Genomic DNA, 26,490 nt, shown 5'->3' with positions numbered 1-26,490 from the left:
TCTTGTATCACCATCACTCCCCATCTCCATCTATCTAACACCTTCCCAGTTACTGTCCCCCTAGCCCCACTCCCACGCTCCTTTTTATCTCTCAGCGCCCTTACCCTGCCACATTCCTGATGAAAGGCTTATACCCAAAATGTCGACTCTCCTGCTCTTCAAATGCTGCCTGACCTGCTGTGCTTTTCCAGCGCCACATTTTTCAACTCTGATCTCTTGCATCTGCAGTCCTCACTTTCTCCTATTTACATGGCTAGTCCAGTTGAGTTTCTGGTCAATGCTATTGAATTTGTGAAACTGCAGCTCATCCAGGTCTGAGGTGTTAGCTAAGCAATCTGACAAATCCACGGCTGCAAAGTCAAGGGAGATGTTGGGAAATAGATGTTATTAATACATTTATTTCACAAGATAACAGCTTTCAAATGCATTTATTGTCTCTTAAAGGAATGTAGCAGTTATGTGATCCTAACTATTATCAAAAACTGCACACCACATGATAACAATGGTTAACAATCAGACAGATGCCCAGGGTCACACTAACAGCACTACACACTGCAGAATTCAGACGTTCAAGTTCTCAAGTTTGATGTTACGGGCTTTCAAAGCTTTTCTAAATTTTATTTTAACCCCACTTTAACATTTTCTTCACTCTGGTTACTTGAAAAACTGCTTATTTCTACACTAATTTGTCTAATTTACTGCTATAACTGCAATTTTAACAAAAGTTATTGCTTATATTTTATCTAATTTCCTTGGGGGAGTTAATCTCATAAAACAGGGACTCAGAAAGCTTGTAGCCAAATACATATCTGTTAGCCTCCATCTAGTGAGTGAAACTGACTTTTACATTTGACATATCATGGGAAGTTAAACTGATATTTCCACTCTTCTAAGAGAAACGCAATTAAAACACAATACGAAGAATTTAAACTCTCTGTAAGGAGATGATTAAACTGGGTGCCCTCAATGTACACACAGACTCCAATGCCATGTCTTCAGATGATAGTCCCATGTGGCAGCATGCACATGAGAAATGGAAGCCACATAGAAATCCTTCTCTTAGGGGACTCCAAAAGTAACACTGTATGGAGATGGAGTGAAGCCGTTACTCAAGATGGTCTGGCTAAGACTGACTTGACAGAACTGACAGTTCCAGCTGATTAAAGGTGGTGGAAGACTGTTGTCAAAGGCTGGAGGCAGGTCAAGGAGGGAAATGCCCCACAATTGCAGTGAAATAGGATGTCATTTGTGGCTTTGATTAGGACAAAACAAATTAAATTTTGATTAAGTAGATCTTTCCTATGTTGTAAAGATGGGGCTGATTCATTAAATAAGGTTTTGTGCAAGGCTAAAGAGCCTTTGTTATTCTTTCATGGAATGTGGGCAACACTGGCAAGCTTGCATTTGTTGCCCATCCTTAAATCTCCCTCTGTGGCTTTCTGGGCTATTTCAGGGGCAGTTCAATGTCAATCATATTGTTATGGGTCTGAAGTCACACGTGGGCCAGACGAAGAAAGGTTGGCAGATTTCCCTTCCTGAAGAAGGGCTTATGCCCGAAACGTCGAATCTCCTGTTCCTTGGATGCTGCCTGACCTGCTGCGCTTTTCCAGCAACACATTTTCAGCTTGGATTTCCCTTCCTGCAGGGCAATAGTGAACCTGATAGATTTCCATAGTCTCAGTAATAGTGACCATGAATCTCGCTTCATTCCGGATTTGTTAATTGCCATGGTGAGAATTTGGATTCACAACCCCAGAGCATTTACCCAGAACCCTGGATTACTAATCCACTGACTTTACCACAACACCACTGTCTTCTCTTTCCTAATTTCTTTGGCAGGAAGAATAGAGGAGCTGAATATTACTGAAATGGAGAAACATTGCAGAAAACTACATAACAGAGGGATTTTGGAGTCCTTACAAGATCACGAAAAACAAGCATCCAACTTCAGTGGATAATAGGGAAGGCGAATGGATTGTTGTCCTTTATTTCAAAGGGAATGGAGTCTTATCGAAGGAAAAGTTTACTGACATTGCAGACAGTCCAAAAAAGGTTCACTAAGTTGATAGCAGGTATGGAAAAAGTACAGAGTGCAGATGCTGGCAATCAAAGTCAAGAGTGTGTTGCTGGAAAAGCACAGCTGGTCAGGCAGCATCCGAGGAGCAGGAGAATTGACGTTTCGGGCAAAAGCCCTTCATCAGGAATGTGGCTTGTGGACCAAGGGGGCTGAGAGATAAATGGGAGGGGGCTGGGGGGAAAGGTAGCTGAAGGTGAGGGTGAAAGTGATAGGTTGGAGAGGAGGGTGGAGCAGTTAGGTGGGAAGGAAGATGGATAGGTATGACCATTCAAGGCAGCGGTGACAAGTTGGAAAGTTGAGACTGGGATAAGATGGGGATAGAGGAAATGGGGAAACTGGTGAAATCCACTTTGATTCCATATGGTTGGAGAGTCCCAAGGTGAAAAATGAGGCATTCTTCCTCCAGGTGTTGGGTGGTTAGGGTGTGGCGATGGAGGAGGCCCAGGACCTGCATATCCTTAGCAGAGTGGAAGGGGGAGTTAAAATGGTCAGCTGTAGGGCGGTGGGGTTGGCTAGTGCGGGTGTCCCAGAGATGTTCTCTGAAACGTTCCACAAGTTAGCATCCTGTCTCAGTTAACTTCCCTGCAGCCCCATCCCCTCTACCATTTATCTCTCAGCCCCCTGGGCCCACAAACTTCGGCACAATCCTGAAACGTCGACTCTCCTGCTCCTCAGATGTTACCTGACCGGCTGTGCTTTTCCAGCACCACACTCTTCAACTCTGATAGCAGGTAGAGGCTGAATAGATTGGGCCTGAACTTATTGGAGTTCTGAAGAATGAGAAGCAACTTTGTTGAAACATACAAGATTCTTAGAGGATTTAACAAGGTAGGTAAGTTTTCTCTTATGGGAATGTCTCGGACCAGAGGGCATTATCTCAGAATAAGGGAGTCATGCATGGATGCGTTGGACCAAAAGATCTGCTTCCATGCTGTACATCTCTATGACCATAAAATAGAGGAGTAGAATTAGGCCATTCCTCCCATCGAGTCTGCTCTGCTATTCAATCATGGTTGATATGTTTCTCAATCCCATTTTCCTGCCTTTCCCCATAACCCTTGATGCCCTTACTAATCAAGAACCTATCTATCTCTGCCTTAATTACACTCGATGACTTGACCTCTACAGCCATCTGCAGAAATGAGTTCCACAGATTCACTCCCCTCTGGCTGAAGAAATTCTTCTTCATTCCAGTTCTGAAGGGCCATCCCTTCAACCTGAGGCTGTGACCTTAGGTTTTAGTCTCTCCTACCAGTGAAAACATTTTCTTCACGTACACTCTATCCAGGCCTCTCAGTATTCTGTAAGTTTCAATCAGATCCCCCTTGTCATCCTACTAAACTCAATCAGGTAATGACCCAGAGTCTTTAAACATTCCTCGTATGATAAGCCCTTCATCCCAAATCATTCTTGAAAAACCTCCTCTGGATCCCCTCCAACACCAGCACATTTTTCCTTAGATATGGAGACCAAAACTGTTCACAAATTCCAAACGTGGTCTGACCAGAGCCTTATACAGCATCAGCATCTCCGCTCTTGAAATTAATGCTGACATTGCATTTGCCTTCCAAACTACCAATTATACCTGCATGTCAACGTGAAGAGAATTCTGAACTAGGACTCCCAAGTACCTCTGTGTTTCAGATTTCCGAAGCCTTTTCCAGTTTGGAAAATGGTCAACACCTGTAATCTTCGCAGAAAAATGTATAATTTCTTACTTTGCCACATTGTAATCTATCTGCCACTTCTTTGCCCACTCTGCTAGCATATCCAAGTCCTTCTGCAGCCTTTCTGCTTCCTCAACCCTACCTGCCCCTCCACCTATCTTTGTATCATCTGCAAACTTAGCAAGAATGCCCTCAGTTCCTTTGTCCAGATCATTAATGTAAAACGTGAATAGTTGTGGTACCAATACTGACTCCTGTCAAACTCCACTAGCCATCCTGAAAGACTCGTTTATCCCTACTCTCAACCTTCTGTCAGTCCTCTATCCATGCCAGTATCTTGCCCCTAACACCATGGGCTCTTCTCTTATTTAGCAGCTTCCTATTCAGCACCTTGTCAAAGACCTTCTGGTAATCCAAATAGATCATGTCCACTGGCTCATTGTCTAATTGGTCATTACCTCCTCAAAGGATTCTAATGGATTTGTCAAACATGACTTCCCCTTGCTGAAGCGGTGCTGACTCCGCCCTAATCTACCATGCACTTCCAAATACTCCACAAACTCATCCTTAATAATAGACTCTAAAACCTTAACAACAACTGAGGTCAGGCTAACTGGCCAATAGTTTCCTGCCTTCTGCCTCCCTCCCTTCTTAAACGGGGTGTTGCATTACCCATTTTCCAATTCTCTGGTATCCTCCCTGACTCCTGTGATTCATGAAAGAACATTTAAATCAGAAATGAGGAGGAATTTCTTCTCTCAGAGGATAGTGAATCTGTGGAATTCTTTACTGCAGTTAAATATTCATATTTATAAAATCAGAATAGCAATTCATGGTGAAAGTAATAAAGGATTCAAAGTAATTTACATTAAAAATAATATCATATCATAAATAAGTCCGATTTAATATATTCAAATTACAATGTAACGTTTGGTAAGCAGCACCTCATTTGAGATTAGAGAATTGACTTCTTTTTTAAAAAATGTTTTGACATTCTAGTTCAGAGTGGGTTGGGAGGATACAGAGAAAAGTTTTGATTGAAATAATAAAATATGAAAACTGATCCTGGACATGGATGTATAATTTGGAATTTTGCTTGATTACCATTGCAGATAAAAGCACTGTGTGATATAGTGGATTAAAAAGGCACATTTAAAAGCACTCATCTTAATGACTGGTGATTAAAATTAATTGACAAAGGATTATTGCACTGATACTTCTAATTTGAATCAACGATTCACAGCAGACAAGCAGATACAAGGCTTGGTGTTCCCATGATCCAGCTTCTCATTTGACTGCATATCCAAGAATATGGTATTTGACCAAACTCATCACAGGTGCAATGATGTGCTTCAGATTTAATTCTGAGAAATTGGCTTTCTCGAGGTTTACTGAAGTGTTCCTGGTCAGATAGCATCCATCCCCAAAGTAACGCCACGCTGGCTGGATCACATGTTGAATGAAGTGCAGCCATGTTTCTTTGTCAGCAGCCACATGCTCAATGAAGAAAAGTGCCCCGCCCTGTAGAAACAAAACATTTTGTCAAGTATCTGAAGAAAGTGGGCTGAACAGGAAGCAGAGTCAATCAAATTGGCCACATACAGGGACTAAGGCCACAGACCAACCCCACCCAGAAGAACAAGGGCAGCAGATATGTAGGAACACAATCACTTGCAAATTCCCTTCAAAGCCACTCACCATCCTGACGTGGAAATACATTTCTGTTCTTTCAGTGTTATTGGGTCAAAATCCTGGAATTCTCTCCCTAATGGCATTATGGGTCAGTTTACAGCACATGGACTGCAGCAGTTCAAGAAGGCAGCTCACTACCACCGTTTAAGGGGCAATTAGGGATGGGAAATAAGTACTGACCTAGCCCATACCTCACAAATAAATATATTTTTCAAACCTTCCACAAAATAAGGCTTAAGTGAAAGATGGACTCTGATTTTAATTAGTGGACTCCCTGTGGCCTTGCTCAATAATGTGGATATTACTGTTCTGTAAGAAGTGTTTCATTAACAAATGTACAATTTGTCTTTCTGCTACATTAGAGCTGTGCATCTTTTAAGACTCCAAAAGTAAACTGTTAAGTGAACAAATATTCAATTTAATTGTTTCGTGGAGCAACTTGCAGGTTACATAATCTGTTTCAGGCTGCAGCTGACAAAGCACCCAGCATTTGGAATGTTTCCTGCACAGCAATGGAGTAATGGCTGCAGTGTGATGTTCATTATTACAGATTGATGCCTCTCAGAGTAAGCCAGAGGATGTTATTTTGCAAAGAAAAAAGCAATATAGCATGGAATATTCAATGTATTATTAATGCTGTTTTAGCATCGTTGTGTGCATCTAACGATGCAAGCCATTCGTGAAATCAGTGCTCAGGTTAGTCAAAGATAAGTTGGGTTCAATAAATTGGCAAAGGATAATTGAGAAGCAGATATGCTTGCTGACAAGCTGCTGGTTCATCTAAATGTACTGCCCCCTGCAATCTCCCTCAAAGGCCTTTTAAATTTGCATTGTTCTGAAACATTCTTTTCACTGATGCAAACTGACATACCTTGAGAAATTTTCCTCACATTTAAAGCCGGTCACTGATAATTTTGAAAGTTAGCTAAATTTGCAGTTTAACAGCATGTCATTTGAAAACAATTGTTGTTTTACACTGCGTTCTCAAAAGATAGCAATGGATGTCTTTAGCAAAGTACCTCCTTAAATAATTAAGTATATATAGTATTAGTGCTGGCTAAAGTCAGTCCCAGATACACAACAGAGACAGCTGTGGATCTCCAAGGGGGATGTGGGGAAGAAATGCATTGCAGGAGATACAGGAGACTTTTATGACTGGAATCTTGTTTGAGATATTGATCTCACCATACTGTTCTGGAATTTGCTGCATAACTGGCTGGTCGTTTTTTTTTGCCCTCTCTAAAATTTATATTTACATTGAATGCACCCCTTGAGAGTGGTGATGAATTTGCTGACTAGTGATAATTATGAAAGTAGTAGATCCAGCAAATGTGCACTTCACAGAAGCCTACGAGTGGAATTAAGTTAACACATTTTAAATAAAGAACGTTGTTACCAATTTTAATCTATTGTTCAACAGGTATTAATCTTACTCTTGTGGATGCAAGTTTCATTTAGGTTAACACTTTTCAGGTTTGATGTCTTCAGATTATATTTTTAAAAAGTGGCCCTGTCTGCTTGTTCGCTCATTGGGTGAAAATAAAGATCCCATGACTGTAGTGATTGTAATATGGTCAGCCAGATGGACTTCATAAAATATGAGTTCCCTGACTGGACCAGATCAACAACCCCGACCAGGGAGCCCTGGCTGACACATAAGAACAGGAGTGTCAGACATGCTGTTCACTTGGAGAGCTGGTTCTGAGGGAGGTAGAATGATGTCAAGGACACTCCGCATGTACATAAAGGGTGACATAGTGACAGAATACCAGCCTCTGTGGAGCTATTTCAATGGCAACAAGAGAAAAACACACTCCTGAAGAACGTAAATTCACACCAGCTGTCTTTGAGTTGGGGTAAACATTTCTGGCATGATGCCATTTTTTGAGACGCTTAGCTCATTTGATTGTGCTGTTGAAGACTGTGCCCAGTTTGCCCAGTCAGCTTTTGGACCTGCAGCTTTTTCAGTTATTAGGATCCTAACTTTCCCAGAGGCACGAGATACAAAAACCTTTCAAGAGTTGATAGTTTAGCTAAGAAATATTATGACACCAAACCTCTTCTAATTCTGAGATATCAGTTTTATTCGGCAATTTGAGAACCGGGGAATCAAAATCAGGGTTTTTGATTCGGTTAAGACGACAGGCAGAGGCATGTGAATTTTGGTTTAACTCTTAATGAGATGCTAAGAGACCATTTGGTATGTAGGATTAATTATGTCACCATGCAAAAGTGCCTACGAGCTAAACCCAACTGGACTTCAAACAGACATGGTCACAAAGCTGGTTCTTTTTCTCAAGGATACTAGTTCCTTGTTTTTTTTTCTGAGAGGTCGTAAACGCTCAGGGTGCCAATTAGACTGGTTTGGTACAGAGATTAAAGGGTATTGAGAGGCCTTTTTGTTTATATGTAAACAGATGAGACTTCAGGCCAAAGCGGTCATGTTTTAGAAATGACCTGTATAAACAAAGGGGAGTGGTCAGCTCTCTAGCTGAGCAATTCAGTCCACAACTAGTTAGGAGTTCAACAGTGAGCTGAGTGGAAACCCTCTCTCTCCTTCTGCCCTTCTAACTTCAACCTGTAAGCATCTTTTTTTAAACTGTGTTTAAGGGGATTTGCTTATTAGGACTGCTACGTATATTCAGAACAGCGTAATTAAGTCTCGTTAGGATGGACTGAGTTCTGTAGGGGTTCTTTATTCTGTTCTTTGTGTTTCATTGTGTAATTTTGTGAAAAAAAATGTCTGTTTTAAAACATAGTCGTCAACCTAGCTAGCTTACTCTGGGTAATTTTCACTGTACACTTACCAAAACAAATTGCGGTCTGGATTGCCTGCTCAAGAATGTTTTGAGTGGTCTGGCCTAGTCCACAACTACACTACAACTGGCTTTGTTATTGGAAAATGCAGCAAGTGGAGCATATGAGTTACAGGGCATTCTGATGGCAGTGGACACCCTCGTCACGCTGACTGAGCTTGGGGAACACCATTCGAGTGAAGGCAATTGTATAGCCTCACTCAGGGCATATCCTGAACAGAGGGACTCTAAGTCAGCCCACAGCAAAACCCCAAAACAAAGCCAAACCTCGGGCAAATGGTAAAAATGTTCTTCAGAATCTGGGCTGGCAAGTCATTGTAGTTGCTGCCGGTATATGGACTCAAGACAGCAGAAGAGACTCACTGGATCTAAATGGAGTAAGAGAACTCATAGGCCAGTATCCAGGAGAGTGCATACCCTGGAAAGTCTACCTATATCTGGTTTGGAGCAGTTAAATTGCATAGCAAGATCCAAATCAGAACCAAAAATAAATGTCGAGTTAAATGGTCGCCTGGTTGTAATGAAGGCCAATACAGGCATGGCCATTTCAGTGATCACAGAACCAGTCCTTAACAAAATTCATTCTGTACTCCAACCTTTAGGTTTGTGCAAGTACTTGGCCAGGCTGACAAACTATACTGGTGAACTTTTACAGATTAAGGGTACAACTTCGGTTCTGCTCCCTTCTGAGAAGCAGCTGGTACAGTTACCACTGATTGTAGTAAAAGGTTCAGACCCAAGCCTACTGGGACAAAATTGGTTGAGAAAGATTCACCTTGATTGGCTCCACATTTTTCAATTAGAAAATGGCTGCCTGGATGAAGTCCTAATTAAATAACTGAAAGTTTTTCAGGACGGTCTAGACACAATTAAAGAAGCCAAGGCCACCTTGCATGTTGACCACGAGCAATTTAATGGTTCTGTGAGACCCACCCAGTGCCATTTGCCTTATGGGCAAAAGTAGAAGCAGAAATCAGGAGGCTGGAAAGGGAAGGAATCATCAAACCAGTCCAGGTTGTGGAATGGGCAGCACCGGGCGGACTGATTGTGAAGCCCGAGAGGTCAGGTCCCCTTTGTGAGGATTTTATACAAACAGTAAACCGTTTTTCACACCTGGATAAATACCCAATCCTCACACAGAGGGTTTATATGCAAAGATGGCAGGAGGATTGTCCTTCACGAGGCTGGACATGAGCTATGCATACTTTCAATTGGAGTTAGATGAGGATTCCCAGAAGTATGCTACAATTAATACCCATAAGGGTTTGTACCAATAAAGGAGACTGCCATTTGGGTATCGTCAGCCTGCGCAATCTTTTTTAGTGGACGATGGAGAACATTTTACAAGGTCTACCCCAAGTTGCCATTCATCTAGATGACCTGGAATAACAGGGAAGAGCAATAAGGAACACTTAGAGAACCTGGCCATTGTCCTTAGATTCTCCCAGGCAGAGGTTCACCTTAGAAGGGAAAAATGTGTGTTCCAGGCACCCCAAGTGACCTACTTGTGCTACAGAATCGATAAGACTGGGTTACACCCATTGGAAGATAAAATGAGGGCAATCAAACATGCCCCAGCTTTCACGTATTCCCTTAGGCTGGTGAATTATTATGGAAAGTTCATACATAACCTGGCTTCCATCCTGGCACCTTTGCATCAACCCTTAGAAAAGGGTCAACCTTGGAAATGGTCACGTAGACAAGCCAAAACTTTCAGGCAAGTGAAGAAATCGTTATCATCCTCTAAGGTGTGTTGGCACACCATGATCCCAAGTGAGATCTGGTATTGACATGCAATGTCTCCCTGAATGGCATCAGGGTAGTATTAGCTCCCAGGTGGCCCAATGGAGAGGAATGCCCAATGGTGATTGCCTTCACAATTTTGGCTAATGCATAGCGTAAATATGCCCATATTGAGAATGAAAGTTTGCTGATCATATTTGGAGCTGAAAATGTGTTGCTGGAAAAGTGCAGCAGGTCAGGCAGCATCCAAGGAACAGGAGATTCGACGTTTTGGGCATAAGCCCTTCTTCAGGAAATTATGCTGCTCCTTGGATACTGCCTGACCTGCTGCGCTTTTCCAGCAACACATTTTCAGCTCTGATCTCCAGCATCTGCAGACCTCACTTTCTCCTGATCATATTTGGAGTCAGGAAGTTCCACCAATATCTTTAAGTATGTAAATTTATTACAGTAACAGACCACAAATCCCTGCTAGGGCTGCTCAAAGAGTACAAGGCCATGCTGCCCATAGCTTCAGGCTGAATTCAGCGGTGCACTCTCATTCTCCATGAGTACAATTACAAGTTGGAACACAGTCAGGGAGGCCAAGTAGCAAATGCAGATGCAGTGCGCCACCTCCCACTGGCAGATACTCCACTGGTGTATCCCATTCCGTGAGAACTGAGAGAGCAGAGGAAGGGTGAAAAGGGAGCTTTAAGCTCAGAGGCCTATTATATCAGATGTGCTCTTGCTTTAAACTCAAGTCAGGAATTGACAGCAGCCGTTACTGCCTCAGACCTTGCGACTTCACTTGGTGTTCTGAACTTCATTTTGCGATGCCCTTTTTGGCATATCCAGACATGCCAGCTGTCATTGTAGCGACTTTTCAAAGTATTTTACATGGAATTTGCTTGTTGCGTTAAATGGATTTCTTTAATGTTAATCTTTCAATTAATCTTCCAATCAACAGATATTTCACCTGATTGATGAGTTGGTGGGCAGGGATTGGAAATTACAAGAGAATAACAAAACAATAACACGATAAGAAGTCTGGCAAGGAGAGATGAGAACTGAGGTAATCCTTTGCTGGAATTCCATACTTCTACAAGGCAGATTTCATGGCACAGTGGACAATTGACTAGCCAGTGATGTGGGCATTTGTTGCCCATCCCTAATTGTCCTTGAGCTGAGTAGCTTGCTTGGTCATTTGAGAGTGCAGGTAAGAATCAACACATTGTTGTTGGTCCGGACTCACGTGTAGGTCAGACCAGATAAAGATGGTAGATTTCCTTTCCTAAAGGTCATTAGTGAACCGGATAAGTTTTTACGACATTCAATGACAGTTGTCACAGTCACCATCACTAAGTCTAGTTTTCAATTCCATATGTCTTAATATATTTTGAATTTCACAAGCTGCTGAGAGTTGAACCAGTGTCCCCAAAAAAAGCAGCCTGGGTCGCTGGATTACTAAAGTCATGAAAACTGATCATAACTCCAAAATACATAGATATTTAAAAAGTACATACATTTCAATATAAGACAGACAAAAGGTGGCTTAGAATGTAAATTCACCAGCTATCCAAAGTCCTTGTGTGGAAACAGAATGTTACCCAAACAGTGTCAACCATCAGATAGCAAGATTTTAAAGGGAGAGGTGCCATTAAAAAAAACTGAACTGTGATCTTCTGTGGATGTGTTCCATGCTTATGGACATGACAAGTTGAAAGAAAGGTAGTTCTCGGCAAAGGACAAGTTTGTGTTTTCCTTTTCAGGAATATGCAAGGGGGTTAAAGACAACTAGAGCCCCTAGTCTGTGTGCTAGGTTGTGGTTCAAGTTCTACCAAACTAAAGTATGCTGTGAAGGGACGTAACTGAAAATTCCCACTAGACATCCCTGCATCTGCATATAGAAATAAACTCTTCCTGATTATTGAAAACACTCAAGTCAGAAAAGCCACAATTGAAGGAAACTGGACAAATTCCTTTCACTAACTGCAGAACCAAGAACCTCCAAACAACTACTCAACTGTCAAAGTCAGCACTACCAGAATCACCCACCTTAATGACCAAATTGTTTCACAATTGATCTGTCATGGACAAACCAAGTGATTGATAAATTCCTTTTTAACCTTTACTTTTCTGGACTCCCCTGTCACTTACAATCAGTCTACATTTGTGTCACGTTTTATTATTTTTTCTGGTCTTCGTGGTTAATAAATTCATTGCCTCCTTTAACTCAGGAAAGCTTGGTTAAATTAGTTCTTTTAAAAACAAAGACATTGAGATAGGGAAAAAGGTATACATGAGGAAATAAATTCTTTTAAAATTAACTTTGTTTTAATCAATTGAGGGAGGAGTTGTATAAAAGATAGCTAGATCATCCCTCCTTACCTCAGAACATGAAAAATTGGGGACCGATCCGAACACTGGTTTAGTAGCATTACTATTATGCAACTGATCTCCATATAAACCTGTCAAGTGGCTGGATTTCTTTTCCCACTTTACTCCATTTCAATTAAGTAAGCTATTACCCTAACAGATCAAGAAACATTAACTAGTTTAAATTCTGAGGTTTCACAAACAAAGCTGAAGCTTCCTTTCCCCACACCTCATCATTTTAAACTTTTAACCAACTCCTGCTTTAAAATGTTATTTGTTACTATTTTATGAACATGGCATGAGATCCAAATTGGACGCAAGTAAGCTCAGCATTTATAGAATAAAACCTGATAGGCAAAATGTACAACCACTGTGCCACCACTGCTGCCTCACAGCACCAGAGACTCAGGTTCAATTCCCGCCTCAGGCAACTGACTGTGTGGAGTTTGCACATTCTCCCAGTGTCTGCGTGGGTTTCCTTCGGGTGCTCTGGTTTCCTCCCATAGTCCAAAAATGCTAGGTGAATTGGCCATGTAAATTGCCCGTAGTGTTAGGTAAAGGGGTAAATGCAGGGGAATGGGTCTGGGTGGGTTGCGCTTCGGCGGGTCGGTGTGGACTTATGGGGCTGAAGGGCCTGTTGCCACACTGTAAGTAATCTAATCTAATCTTATTAATATGGTGAAAGAACTCCACTGACATTCCTCATGGTTGAAAGAAGAGATGAAGGGCTTATGCCCGAAACGTCAAATTTCCTGTTCCTTGGATGCTGCCTGACCTGCTGTGCTTTTCCAGCAACACATTTTCAGCTCTGATCTCCAGCATCTGCAGACCTCACTTTCTCCTCCAGGTTAAAATTATTGTCTAACAGGAGTTGAACGCTGTGTTATAGAAATATGCATAGGGTTTAAATAGCCACTGAAGGATTTATAAAGACGTTTATAAATGATGTCCTCAGAAAGTGTGTCAAGTAGGTTCTGAGATTACAAATTTTCCCTGTCTACCTGGTGTGTATTAAGATACAAATATCACAGTTACATCATAGTTTGCAATGAATACAGCAAACCTTTTATTAACTGGCGCCTATAGGACCAGGACGGTGCTGGTTGATCAAGTATTCTGGGTAATCAAGAGGTCCACATAACCACAGTACAACCTGACCAAGCATAGCTTTGAGGTATCAACATATTTTTTTCTATTCATTTGTGGGATGTAGATATCACTGGCTGGCCAAAATTATTGCCCCTTTCCTAGTTGCCCTTCAGCTGCCATCTTGAACTGCTGCAGTCCACCTGCTGTGGGTTGACCCACAATGCCCCTAGGGAGGGAATTCCAGGATTTTGACCCAGCGACACTGAAGGAACGGAGATATATTTCCAAGTCCAGTGGCTTGGAGGGGAACTTGCAAGGGGTCGTATTCCCATGTATCTGCTGCCCTTGTCCATCTAGATGGAAGTGGTCGTGAGTTTGAAAGGTGCTGTGAGCATCCTTGGTGAATTTCTGCACACTGCTGCTATGGAGCGTCAGTGGTGGAGGGCGTGGATGCTTGTGGATGTCGTGCCGATCAAGCGGGCTGCTTTTGTCCTGGATGGTGTCAAGCTTCTTGAATGTTGTTGGGGCTGCACTTGTCGAGGCAACTGGGGAGTATTCCATCACACTCCTGACTTGTGCCTGGTAGATAGTGGACAGGCTGTCGGGAGTCAGGAGGTGAGCTACCTACTGCAGTATTCCTAGCCTCTGACCTGCTCTTGTAGCCACTGTGTTTATGTGATGAGTCCAGTTGAGTTTCTGGTCAATGGTAACCCTGAAGACGTTGATAGTGGGGAATTCAGTGATGGTAACACCATTGAATATCAAGGGGTGGTGATTAGATTGCCTCCTATTGGAGATGGCCATTACCTGGCATTTGTGTGGCATGAATGTAACTTGCCGCTTGTCAGCCCAAGCCTGGATATTGTCCAGATCTTGTTGCATTTGAACATGGACTGCTTCAGTATCTGTAAACATTGTGCAATGATCGGTGAACATCCCCACTTCTGACCTTATGATTGAGGGAAGGTCATTGATGAAGCGGCTGAAGATGGCTGGGCCGAGGATACTACCCTGAGGAACTCCTGCAGAGATGACCTGGAGCTAAAATGACTGACCTTTAACAACCACAATCATCTTCCGACATGTCAGACATGACTCCAACCACCACAGAGTTTGCTCCCTGATACCCATTAATGCCAGTTTTGCTCGGGCTCCTTGATGCCACACTCGGTCGAACGCAGGACTGTCACTCTCCCCTCCCCTCTGGAATTCAGCTCTTTTGTCCATGTTTGAACCAAGGCTGTAATGAGGTCAGGAGCTGAGTGACCCCGGTGGAACCCAAACTGGGCATCACTGAGCAGGTTATTGCTGAGCAGGTGCTGCTTGATAGCACAGTGGGTGGCACCTTCCATCACATTACTGATGATCGAGAGGAGACTGATGCGGTGGTAATTGATCAGGTTGGGTTGGTCCTGCTTTTTATGTACAGGACACACCTGGGCAATTTTCCCCATTGTCAGGTAGATGCCAGTGTTATAACTGTACTGGAACAGCTTGGCTAGGGGAGCGGCAAGTTCTGGAGCACAAGTCTTCAGTACACCTGCTGGAATGTTGTCAGGGCTGACAGCCTCTGGAGTATTTTGAGTCTTCAACCGTTTCTTGATATCACATGGAGTGAATTGAATTGGCTGAAGACTGGTATCTGAAATGCTGGGACCACTGGAAGCAGCCGAGATAGACCATCCTTTCAGCACTTCTGGCTGAAGATTGCTGCGAAAGCTTCAGCTTTATTTTTTGCACTAACGTGCTGCGGTCTTCTATCTTTGAGGATGGGGATATTTGTGGAGCCTCCTCCTCCATTGGATCAGAGCAAATCAATTCATTTAAATAGGAAATTTACCTTCCCAGCAGCCCCTGGTCCCTGGTTCTGGAAGGTTCCCTATAATATGTTCAGTCCGCAGTAAACCGTGGGTAACTGAAACTGCAGAAAACTATTCTGTGGATACGGGGGTCGCCCTGTACATAACTTTTGCCATTTTATGAAGAGTGCTAGTTAAAACAAAGTTTATTGTATGTGGAAAGCAGGTATTTTTCACCAAATGTTTTTAGCTTCGCTGAGCTGTATGGATTTTACATGTTCACCTATGAAATTTTGTGAAGATTAGTTTGTCAAACAAAATGTAAATAAGCTGCTAAATATACACAACTATTTTTTTAAAAGGATAACAATCAAGAAAAGCTGAAGTTGCTGTTTTACCTTATCTTTGAAACTTATTGGAGACAATAATTACACTTAGTGCCACTGTTCTTAAAGAGAAGTTGAACTTGAGAAGGCTTCAATTTCTATGGAGAGGCATAATTACAAGGAGTAAGTTCCAGCAATATCTGTCAATCGCTAACCTCTGCAATTGTAAGAATATCAGAAAGCTTCATTACAACTGACGCAAGATCACACTATACTTTAGGAATTCAAAATATGTACTTACTGAATGTACATACAAATTAGGAGCAGAAGGCCATTTGGACCCATAAGCCTGCTCTGCCATTTAATAAAATGACTCCACTGCCAATCAAAAATCTAACTCAGCCTAAAAAATTCTATTATTCAGTCTTCCTTTCTCTTTGGGAAAGAGAACTGTATGGACAACAACACTCAGAATAACAAATTTTCATCTGTCAAAAATTGGAGCCTACTCAGTTTTTAAATGGTGGCTCCTAATTCTAGTCATAGAGTCATAGAGATGTACAGCATGGAAACAGACCCTTCAGTCCAACCCATCCATGCCGACCAGATATCCCAACGCAATCTAGTCCCACCTGCCAGCACCCGGCCCATATCCCTCCAAACCCTTCCTATTCATATACCCATCCAAATGCCTCTTAAATGTTGCAATTGTACCAGCCTCCACCACATCCTCTGGCAGCTCATTCCATACACGTACCACCCTCTGCGTGAAAAAGTTGCTCCTTAGGTCTCTTTTATATCTTTCTCCTCTCACCCTAAACTATGCCCTCTAGTTCTGGACTCCCCCACCCCAGGGAAAAGACTTTGTCTATTCATTCTATCTATGCCCCTCATAATTTTGTAAACCTCTGTAAGGTCACCCCTCAGCCTCCGATGCTCCAGGGAAAACAGCCCCAGCCTGTTCAGCCTCTCCCTATAGCTCAAATCCTCCAACCCTGGCAACATCCTTTAAATCTTTTCTGAACCCTTTCAAGTTTCACAACATCTTTCCGATAGGAAGGAGACCAGAATTGCACGCAATTTTCCAACAGTGGCCTAACAAATGTCCTGTACAGCCGAAACATGACCCCCCGACTTCTGTACTCAATACTCTGACAATAAAGGAAAGCATACCAAACACCTTCTTCACTATCCTATCTACTTGCGACTCCACTTTCAGTCTCTCCCACAAGAGGAGACATCCTCTCAGCAGTCACATTTTCAAGTTCCCCAGAATCTTACGTCTCAAAAACATCTCAACTTATTCTTCTAAACTCCAGATCCCCAATCTATCTAACCTTTCCTCATAAAATAAGCCCTTCATCCCAGGAATTGAGTCATTATTTCTAATGTATCCCTTCTTAAATACAGAGATCAAAATTGCATCTAGTACTCCAGATCTAGAATCTCTACAGTGTGGAAAGAGGCCTTTCGGTCCAACACGTCTACACTGACCCTCCGGTAACCAATCCACCCAGACCCCTTCCCCTACCTTATATTTACACCTGACTAATAACTTACTCCATGGGCAATGTTAGCATGGCCAATCCACCTAACCTGCACACCTTTGGATTGTGGGACGAAACCGAAGCACCCAGAGGAAACCCACACAGACACAGGGAGAATGTGCAAATTCCACACAGACAGGCACCTGAGGCTGGAATCAAACCCAGGTTTCTGCTGCTGTGAGGTTGCAGTGCTAACCACTGAGCCACCGTGCACCCCTAGTCTGACCAATGTCGCATAAAAATGTAGCAAATAATATGTGAAGTATTGCACAGATATGCAATTTAACACTCCACCACTGACAGTTATGCTATCAGCAGCCTAGAGCTCTGGAATTCCCTCCATCCATTTCTCCTTCTTTATAACCTAATTATACAGTCACACAGCACAGAAACAGACCCTTCGGTCCAACCAGTCTGCTGAGCATAATCCCAAAGTAAACTAGTCCCACCTGCCTACGCCTGGCCCATATTCCTCCAAACCTTTCCTATTCATGTACTTATTCAAATATTTTTTTTAAAGGTTGTAACTGTACCCGCATCTATCGCTTCCTTTGGAAATTCATTCCACACACGAACCACTCTCGGTGTAAAAAATTGCCCTTCATGTCTTTATTAAATCTTTCCTCCTCACCTTAAAAATATGCTATCTAGTCTTTAAATCCCCCACCCTAGGTAAATGACATCTGCCACTTACCTTTTCCGTACCCCTCATGATTTTATAAACCTCTATAAGGTCACCTCTCGATCTCCTAGACACCAGTGAAAAAATCCCAGCCTAACTAGCCTCTCCTTATAACTCAAACCCTCCACACCCAGCAATAGCCTGGTAAATATCTTCGACCAATAGTCCTTGGAACAAGCTTTTAGCCACCTGTCCTCAAGTGTCTGGTTGTCACATATTGATTGATAACACTCTTGCAAAGTGCATTGGGAAATGTTACCATATTAAAAGGAGCACATAAGTGCAATGGTTGAAAATGCACAACAATTTGTACGAAGGCTTGAAGATCTCTGTTGCCATTGGGTGGTGCAATGGACATCTCAAAGTGTGATAAAACAATGATTCATTTCCCTTTATAACCACAAACTTTAATTGCTCCTAAGTAAAAAATCAGTGAGATCAGAAATTAGCTTCAGGTGGGAACTCAGGCTTCCTTTTTTAAGAAATGATAATGGGTACAATCTATTCAAAGTTACTCAGTCCATACCTGACGGTAGTTAAAAATATTTTTAATGTCTGTAGGGACTTTATATATTCCAAATGCCTCCCCTTGTTTCCTTATTATGGTAGTTACAAGTTTACAGTGTGTCACATAAAGAGCCTGAGTAATGGGTCTTTGATTTACTGTTCAGGTCGTGGAGTTGGAAGTAACTTTGATTGAAGGGAAGAGTTGGAAATGTGCGGGGAGAGGACATCTTTTGTGAAAAACTTTAGTTACTTACCAGAACCAGCGTGTTGGAAATACATCAAAAATTGCATGCATCAGTGAGTGCGGACACAAGGCTTTGTTGTGGTGATGTACGTTCATTAAGGTTTTTAAGTTGCGAAACAGCAGCCTGAAACAAAGTCAGGTTCAAGTTCCCAGCAAAATCAACTAAAATCTGAAATAACATCAGTCAATGTTTATTTAATGATTGAAAGGATGCATTAATTTAGTACTTGGTGTTTGAAAACTATTTTCACTCTGAAACTTCCCTCACCATAAGACATAGGAGTGGAAGTAAGGCCATTCGGCCCATCGAGTCCACTCTGCCATTCAATCATGGCTGATGGGCATTTCAACTCCATTTACCCGCATTCTCCCCATAGCCCTTAATTCCTCGAGACATCAAGAATCTATCAATCACCAACGTGTATGTAACATTTTTGTATTTTTTAAAAACAGAACGTAACAATTGAAGTTGGATAGGAAGAAGCACTCGATCTAGCATTTTTAAGCATTAATGAATTTCTTCTGCTGTTATAACTCATTGTAAATCAGACAATGTGCCAATTTCAAAGGATATAGAATTATACCATTTAATGCACTGTATTAATCTGCCAAGGTAATGCTGCAATTCTTTAACATTCCAAAGCCTAACTATTACATAATGCAACTCAAAAAAAGGGTGAAATCTGTGAGATTGTTAAGCCTCAGTTTTCTTCAATATGAACATGCCTTTACACGCTTAAAGGACAAGATTTCATTCTTTAACGCCTAAGTGTGGGTGTGGGTGTTTTCAATGGCAACAGGCTGTCTACCCCAAATGAGAAAGGTTGTTGGATTGAGAACAAAGAATAGTACAGCACAGGATTTGGCTCTTCAGCCCACCAAGACTACGCTGACACATGATGCCTTTCTAAAGTCAAAACCTTCTGCCTCTATGCGGTCCGTATCCCCCTATTCCCTGCCTATTCATATATCTGTCAAAATGCTTCTTAATTGCTGCTACTGCATCTGCCTCCGCTATCTCCTCTGGCAGCACACAGCCGGCACTTACCACCCCCTACATTAAAAAAAAAACTGCCTCTCGTATCTCCTTTAAACTTATATCCCCTAAGATTTGGAAGTGCCGGTGCTGGACTGGGGTGGACATAGTTAAAAAATCACACAACACCAGGTTTATTTGGAAGCACTAGCTTTCGGAGTTCGCTCCTTCATCAGGTGGTTGTGGAGGTTAAGGTCATGTTCACAGAATTTCTTAAACATTTGCTATCCTCCAGTCTTCTGGCACTACTCCCGTTGACAATGATGACACAAAGATCGAAGCCAAAAGCTCTGCAATCTCCTTCCTGGATCCCCAGAGAAGGGAATCTAGCCCAGGGGTTTTTATCTATTTTCAGATCTTCTAAAATTGCTAAAACCTCCTCTTTGTCAACCTCAATCCCATCGAATCTAGTAGCCTATATCTCCGTATTCTCACTAACATTGCCCTTTTCCAATGTGAATATTGACAAAAAGTATTCATTAAGTGCTTTCCCTATATCCTTAGATTCCACACACAACTTTCCACAACTATCTTTGATTGGCCCTAATCTTACTCTGTTCATTCTTTTATTCCTGTTATACCTATAGAAGGCCTAAGGGTTTTTCTTGATCCTATCCGCCAACACCTTCTCATGTCCCCTCCTGGCTCTTCTTAGCTAGAAAAGATCTAAAGAGAGGGCTAACTTATAACACTCAAGCTCCCTATCTGAGCCTTCACTCCTCATTCTCACATAAGCCTTCTTCTTCCTCTTGACAAGAGCTTCAACTTCTTTAGTAAACCATGGCTCCTCCTCCCCGCCTGATAAATATATAGAGTCATAGAGATGTACAGCATGGAAACAGACCTTTCGGTCCAACCCGACCATGCCGAACAGATATCCCAACCCAATCTAGTCCCACCTGCCAACACCCAGGCCATATCCCTCCAAATTCCTCCTATTCATATACCCATCCAAATGCCTCTTAAATGTTGTAATTGTACCTATCAAGGATCCACAGTATCTGTTCCTTGAATAAGCTCCACATTTCAAGTGTGTCCATCCCCTGCAGTTTCCTTTCATTCTATGCATCCTAAATCTTACCTAATTGCATCATAATTGCCTTTCTCCTAGTTATATCTCTTTCCCTGCAGTATATACTATCCCTGCCCATTGCTATTGTAAACGTAACCGAATTATGTTCACTAATCGCCAAAGTGCTCACCTACCTCCAAATCTAACACCTGGCTGGGTTCATTCCCCAGTACCAAATCCAATATGGGATTGCCCATTGTTGGCCTGTCTACATACGGTGTCAGAAAACCATCCTGCACACCTTGAACAAAAACTGACCCATCTAAACTACTTGAACTATAGTATTCCCAGTCAATCTTGGGGAAAGTTGAAGTCCCCATAACATCTACCCTGTTACTCTCAGCTCCTATCGAGAATCATCTTTGCCATCCTTTCCTCTACATCCCTGGAACAATTTGGAGGCCCATAGAAAACTCCTAACAGGGTGACCTCTCCTTTCCTGTTTCTAACCTCAGCGGATATGTCCTCAAACGTTTCTCAGTTGCTGTAATACTACCCTTGATCAACAATGCCACCCCCCTTTTTTTTAAACCATCATTGCTGTTCTTGCTGAAACATCTAAATCCCGGATTCTGCAACACATTCCTGTCCCTCCTCTAGCCATGTCTCTGAAATGGCCACAACATTAAAATCTCAGGTACCAACCCATGTTCACCCACCTTATTCTGGATGCTCCTGGCATTTCAGTACACACATTTCAAACCAATGTCCTGGTTGCCAGTGCCCTCTCGCAATCTTGTAAACCTATCCCTGACCTCACTACCCCCAACCTTCTGTACACTGGAACTACCATTCTGGTTCTCACCCCCTGCTGCATTAGTTTAAACCACCTCCAAAGAGCATTAGCACATTTCCCCTAAAGGTATTGGTGCCCCTCTGGTTCAGGTGAAGACTATCTTGTTTGTAGAGGTCCCACCTTCTCCAGAAAGAGCCCCAATTATCCAAGAATCCAAAACCCTCCCTCCTGCACCATCCCTGTAGCCGCGTGTTCAGCTCCGCTCTCTGCCTGTCCTCGCTTCACTAGTACAGGGCACAGGCAACAAACCAGAAATAACAACTCTATTTGTTCTAGCTCTCAGCTTCCAACCTAGCTCCCTGAATTTCTGCCTTAGATCCCCATATTTCCTCCTACCTATGTCACTGGTGCCTATGCAGACCACATAGGCACCAACTTCTATCAGGTTGCCCTCATCCTCCAACATTCAAGTGAAAACAAACCAAGTTTGTCCAATCTCTCTGCACAGCTAGTACTGTCCAAACCAGGCAATATCCTGGTAGACTGTTTCCATTCCGTCTCCAAAGCCTCTACATCCTTCTGGTAGTGTGGCAACCAGAACTGTACACAACGTTTCAAATGTGGCCTAACTAAAGATCTATGTAGCTACAACATAACTTGCCAAATTATTACACTCAATGCCCTGACCGATGAAGGCAGGCATGCTTGGTGCCTTCTTGACAATCTTACCCACTTCTGTTGCCACTTTCAGCGAACTGTAGACACGTATGCCTAGATCCCTCTGTGTGTTGATGCTACTAAAGATTCTGTTACTTATTTTATATTTCCCTTCTGCATTAGATCTTACAAAAGGCATCACCTCGCATTTGTTTGGATTAAATTCCATCTGCCATTTCTTCACCCATTCCACCTTATTTGTATCCCGCTGTATCCTCTGGCAATCCTCCTCACTATCCACAGCTCCCCTAGTCATTGTGTCATCCACAAACTTATTTACCAGCCCACCTACGTTCTCTACCAAAACATACGCACACACATATACAATGTCACAAGAGGGTTCCCCATACTGATCCCTGCGGAACACCACTGGTCACAGATCTCAGTCAGAAAAACTTTTCATTGCCACTGACTGTCTTCTCGAATAAGCCAGTTTTGAATCCATCTTACCAGCTCACCACAGATCTCATGTGACTTCACCTTTTGTGTCAGCCTGCCATGAGGGACCTTGTCAGAAAGCCTTGCTGAAGACAACATCAACTGCTCTACCCTCAATCATCTTTGTCACTTCCTCAAAAAACTCAGTCAAGTTTGTGAGACACAACCTTCCCTACACAAAACCATGCTGCCTATTGCCACTAAGTCCATATTTTTCCAGATATGAGTAAATCTTATCACTCAGAACCATCTCCAATAATTTTCCTACCACGGAGGTAAGGCTGACCAGCCTGCAATTTCCTGGATTATCCGTTATCCTTCTGAAACAATGGAACAAAGTTGGCTGTTGCCCAGTCCTTTGGGACCTTTCTTATGACTAAAGAGGATATAACGATCTCATGCAAGGCTCTAGCAATTTCCTCACCTGCCTCCCTCACCTCAGCATTCTGGGATAGATTCCACATGTCCTGCCTTTTAAATCACCCAACATCTTTTTTAATCTTGACGTGCCCCTCATACCCCTCCCAAGACTCACCATCCACCATGTTCTTCTCCTTTGTGAATATCGATGCAAAGTATTTGTTAAGGTCCTCATCTACTTCCTCTGGTTCCATGTCTAAACTCCCTCCTTTGTCCTTGAGCTATCCACTTGCTCCTTTTATATGGATAAAATGCATTGGGATTTTCCTTAATCCTGTTTGCCGAAGACATTTCATGGTCCTTTCAGCCCTCCTAATTCTGGGTTTGAGTTCTTTCCTGCTATTTTCATATTCTTTGAGGGCTTGGTCTTCAATTTCCTAAATCTTATGTATGCCTCCTTTTTTCTTTTTGACTAAGCTTTTAATTTCTCTTGTCATCCAAGGTTCCTGCATCTTGCTATCCTTATCCCTCATTTTCACAGGAACATGCTGGTTCTGAACTTTAATCAACTGACCTTCAAAAGATTCCCACATGCCAGATGTGGATTTACCCTCAAACAGCCACTCCCAATCTACATTCCCCAGTTACTGGAAGTCAGAGTTGATAAAATGTGGAATGGAAAGGCACAGCAGGTCAGGCAGCATTGGAGGAGCAGGTAAGTTCCGACCCAAAATGTCGACCCAAACACCCACCACAACCACCCTGTTTCTGTCTACATATCTGTTTCTCTGTCATCCGCTGGCTGTTGGGAGGCCTGTAGTACAATCCCATCAGAGTGATTACACCTTTTCTATTCCTGAGCTTTCGTCGTATGGCCTTGCTGGATGAACCCTCCAAGGTGTCCTCCCTCAGTGCAGTTGTGATATTCCTCTTTGAAGTAACCCAACTCCCCCAGCTCTTTTACATCCCTCTATCTCACCTGAAACATCTAAATCCTGGAATGTTAAGTTATCCATCTCTCAACCAAGTCTTTTGTTCTAGCTACACCATCATCGTTATATGTACTAATCCAAGCTCTAAATTAATCTGCTTTACCTGTCATACTCCTGCCATTAAAACAAACACACTTCAAACTGCCTGTCCTACTGTGTTCAGCATCCTCTCCTCATCCATTCCTCCTCTTAGTCTTACTGGTCTTAGTCTCGGACTTCTCCCCAGTCATTTTACTTACTGACCTACAGCTCTGCTTTTTTTTCCAGCACCCCCCGCCAAGTGACACAAGCAAACCTCCCTGCCAGGACATTGATGTCCCTCCAGTTTAGGTACAACCCATCTTCTTGTACAGGTCCCACCTCCCCTGGAAGACACTCTAATGATTCACATTCCTGAAACCCTCCCTCCTATGCCAGATCATTAGCTACATATGTAACTATACGATCTTCTATCCCGAACCTCACTGGCATGTGGCACAGCAAATAATCCTGAGATTACAACCCTAGAGTCCTGCTTTTCAATTTCCTATCTAACTCTCAGTACTCCCTTTGAAAGACCTCAGTTCTGCTTTAATTGCTTACTTAACAGTGAACTGAAGAACCTCTCAGTAAATCACAGGCCCTGACTTTGAGGTCCTTTCTTGTCCTGGAGATGATGACTGGAGGCCTGTTCTTCACAGGATCCAACAGTGAGAAAGTAGGTCTTTTCGTTAGGTCATTTGGGACAGGACTTTGCATGGCCATCTCCTTACCCTTCATTCCCCACCTCCCAAACCACCCACATCTGCAGCCCCTTCCCCCCCCCAGACCAGCAAGCAGGTTGCCCTTGTTTCCAGATCAAGGAAAACAGCCATTTTTCTTTGTTTCTCCCCTTCTGTTATTTTTGCCCCCACACTGCCACTGCCCCCAAACGGGACCCAGCAGTAGTGCTTATATTTTCCCCAAATCACCCGTGGCTATACGTGTATGTACAGTAACACAGTAAAAAAGACAGGATTGTGTGAAGACTGTATTCTATATTCTCCATCACCAGGAAAACATGCATGTTCTAGTGAAACAATAAAAAGCAAAACCTAATAAGGGCAATGCTTATGTCAAAAAGTGAAGGGGAGAGTGCCAAATCAAAATGGAGTTGGAGGGGAAATAAAGCGCTGTATTCCCTACAGTGCCCACATTTCTCTAAAGACGTCAAAAGCATTGATGGACACTACGTGCTCTCTCTCTCCAATGACACCCTGGCTCTAGAATGTAATCACGGAATAGGGGCAGGCAGTTGGCAGATGACTCCCCCATGGCCCATTGTCTAGACCTGTTCAGCTACTTTTACTTGTCAAGAAGGCATGTAATTTGCCTGAAGGTGAATTGAGGTTCAAGTAGCTGTAAGTTGATCACTTAATGACTTTAGTTAATGGTGGGTTGTGAAAATTCTTGATACTTGAGAAAAACTTAATTGTTGGCGAGATGTGGTGAATATTCTCCTCAGAAACTTGCCTAACTATCTGCCCCTCCCACCACTTTGACCAGAAGATGTGGGGGCTGAAGTAGGCCATTCATCCCATCGAATCTACTCCACAATTCCATGAAATCAAAGCTGATTGGATGATCCTCAAATTCACTTTAGTCCATTTTCCCATTATCTTGATTACCTTACTGTTAAAAATCTGTCTGTCTCAGCTTTGAATATATTTAGTTACCCAACCCCAACATCCCTGAATAAATACTTCCACAGATTCACTCCACTCTGAGAAAAGAAATTCCTCCACATCTCTGCCTTAAATATGCAGCCCTTCGTCTGAGATAATGCTCTCTGGTCCTGGACAAGGAGAAACAACCTCTCCAACTTCTGTAAAGTCTTGTAAGATTCTTGTATGCCTTCGATAGCAGTATATCCTTCCCTTGATAAAGGGACCAAAACTGTTCACACTTACTGAGACAAAAGGCCTAAGGTCAATAAGTCTTAACAATTATTTGTAAACATTTCTGAAGGAAAGGGTGGGTGGGAGAAGGGGAGAGAAGAAAAAAAAAGGGGAGTTATCCCGTTTCTTTTACCGGTCTCAACACTCGTTTAATCTCTTTCAGCACCGCGTCCACGTTCTGGGCGGTGCAGAGCACGAAAGTGCAGACCACGGCGTCGACTGAGTCGCTCGGCACTTGGCTCAAATTTTCGCCGCACGCCACCACGAACCGCTCGAGCTTGATGTGCGCGCTCTTGGCGCCACTGCTCTTCAGGATATGTTCGAAATTCGGATTCGGGTCCGTGCAGACGACCTTGCAACCCCAGGGGTAATACTGAAAGTTGGCACCAGTGCCACAGCCCACTTCCAAGACTGTCAGCCCCGAGGAGCTGGCGAAGTCCGGCAACCGGCCGAAAAGTTCTTTCTTCACTTTAGCCATCTTGTCGTTGATAGCGGCGGCCAATCTGCACATAAGGTATGGGAAAAACCTCTTGTACAGAGGGTCCCAGAAGCCGATGTATTGTAAAATGGTGACTGGAAGAACCATGATCTCCACAAGGGAGCACAGCACACAGCGAACAAACAGCATCTTTAAGGAAACGGAATTGCCGACAAGCTTCTCTCTATGCAACGTCAT

General features: G+C 42.8%; 1 protein-coding gene across 1 annotated transcript; it reads right to left on the bottom strand.

Annotated features, from left to right (window-relative positions):
* Nucleotides 1-412: 412 nt before the first annotated feature.
* Nucleotides 413-26,490, bottom strand: LOC132805756 (N6-adenosine-methyltransferase TMT1A-like). The gene is made up of 2 exons (XM_060820987.1): nt 25,948-26,490; nt 413-5,265 (listed from the first exon to the last, which is right to left on the bottom strand). The coding sequence occupies exons 1-2, from the start codon at nt 26,488-26,490 to the stop codon at nt 5,032-5,034; spliced, it is 777 nt and encodes a 258-aa protein (XP_060676970.1). The 3' UTR covers nt 413-5,031.

This window comes from Hemiscyllium ocellatum, chromosome X (assembly GCF_020745735.1).
Source record: "Hemiscyllium ocellatum isolate sHemOce1 chromosome X, sHemOce1.pat.X.cur, whole genome shotgun sequence".
In the NCBI taxonomy this organism is placed as follows: domain Eukaryota; kingdom Metazoa; phylum Chordata; class Chondrichthyes; order Orectolobiformes; family Hemiscylliidae; genus Hemiscyllium; species Hemiscyllium ocellatum.
This window is presented reverse-complemented; position numbering and strand designations above follow the sequence as displayed.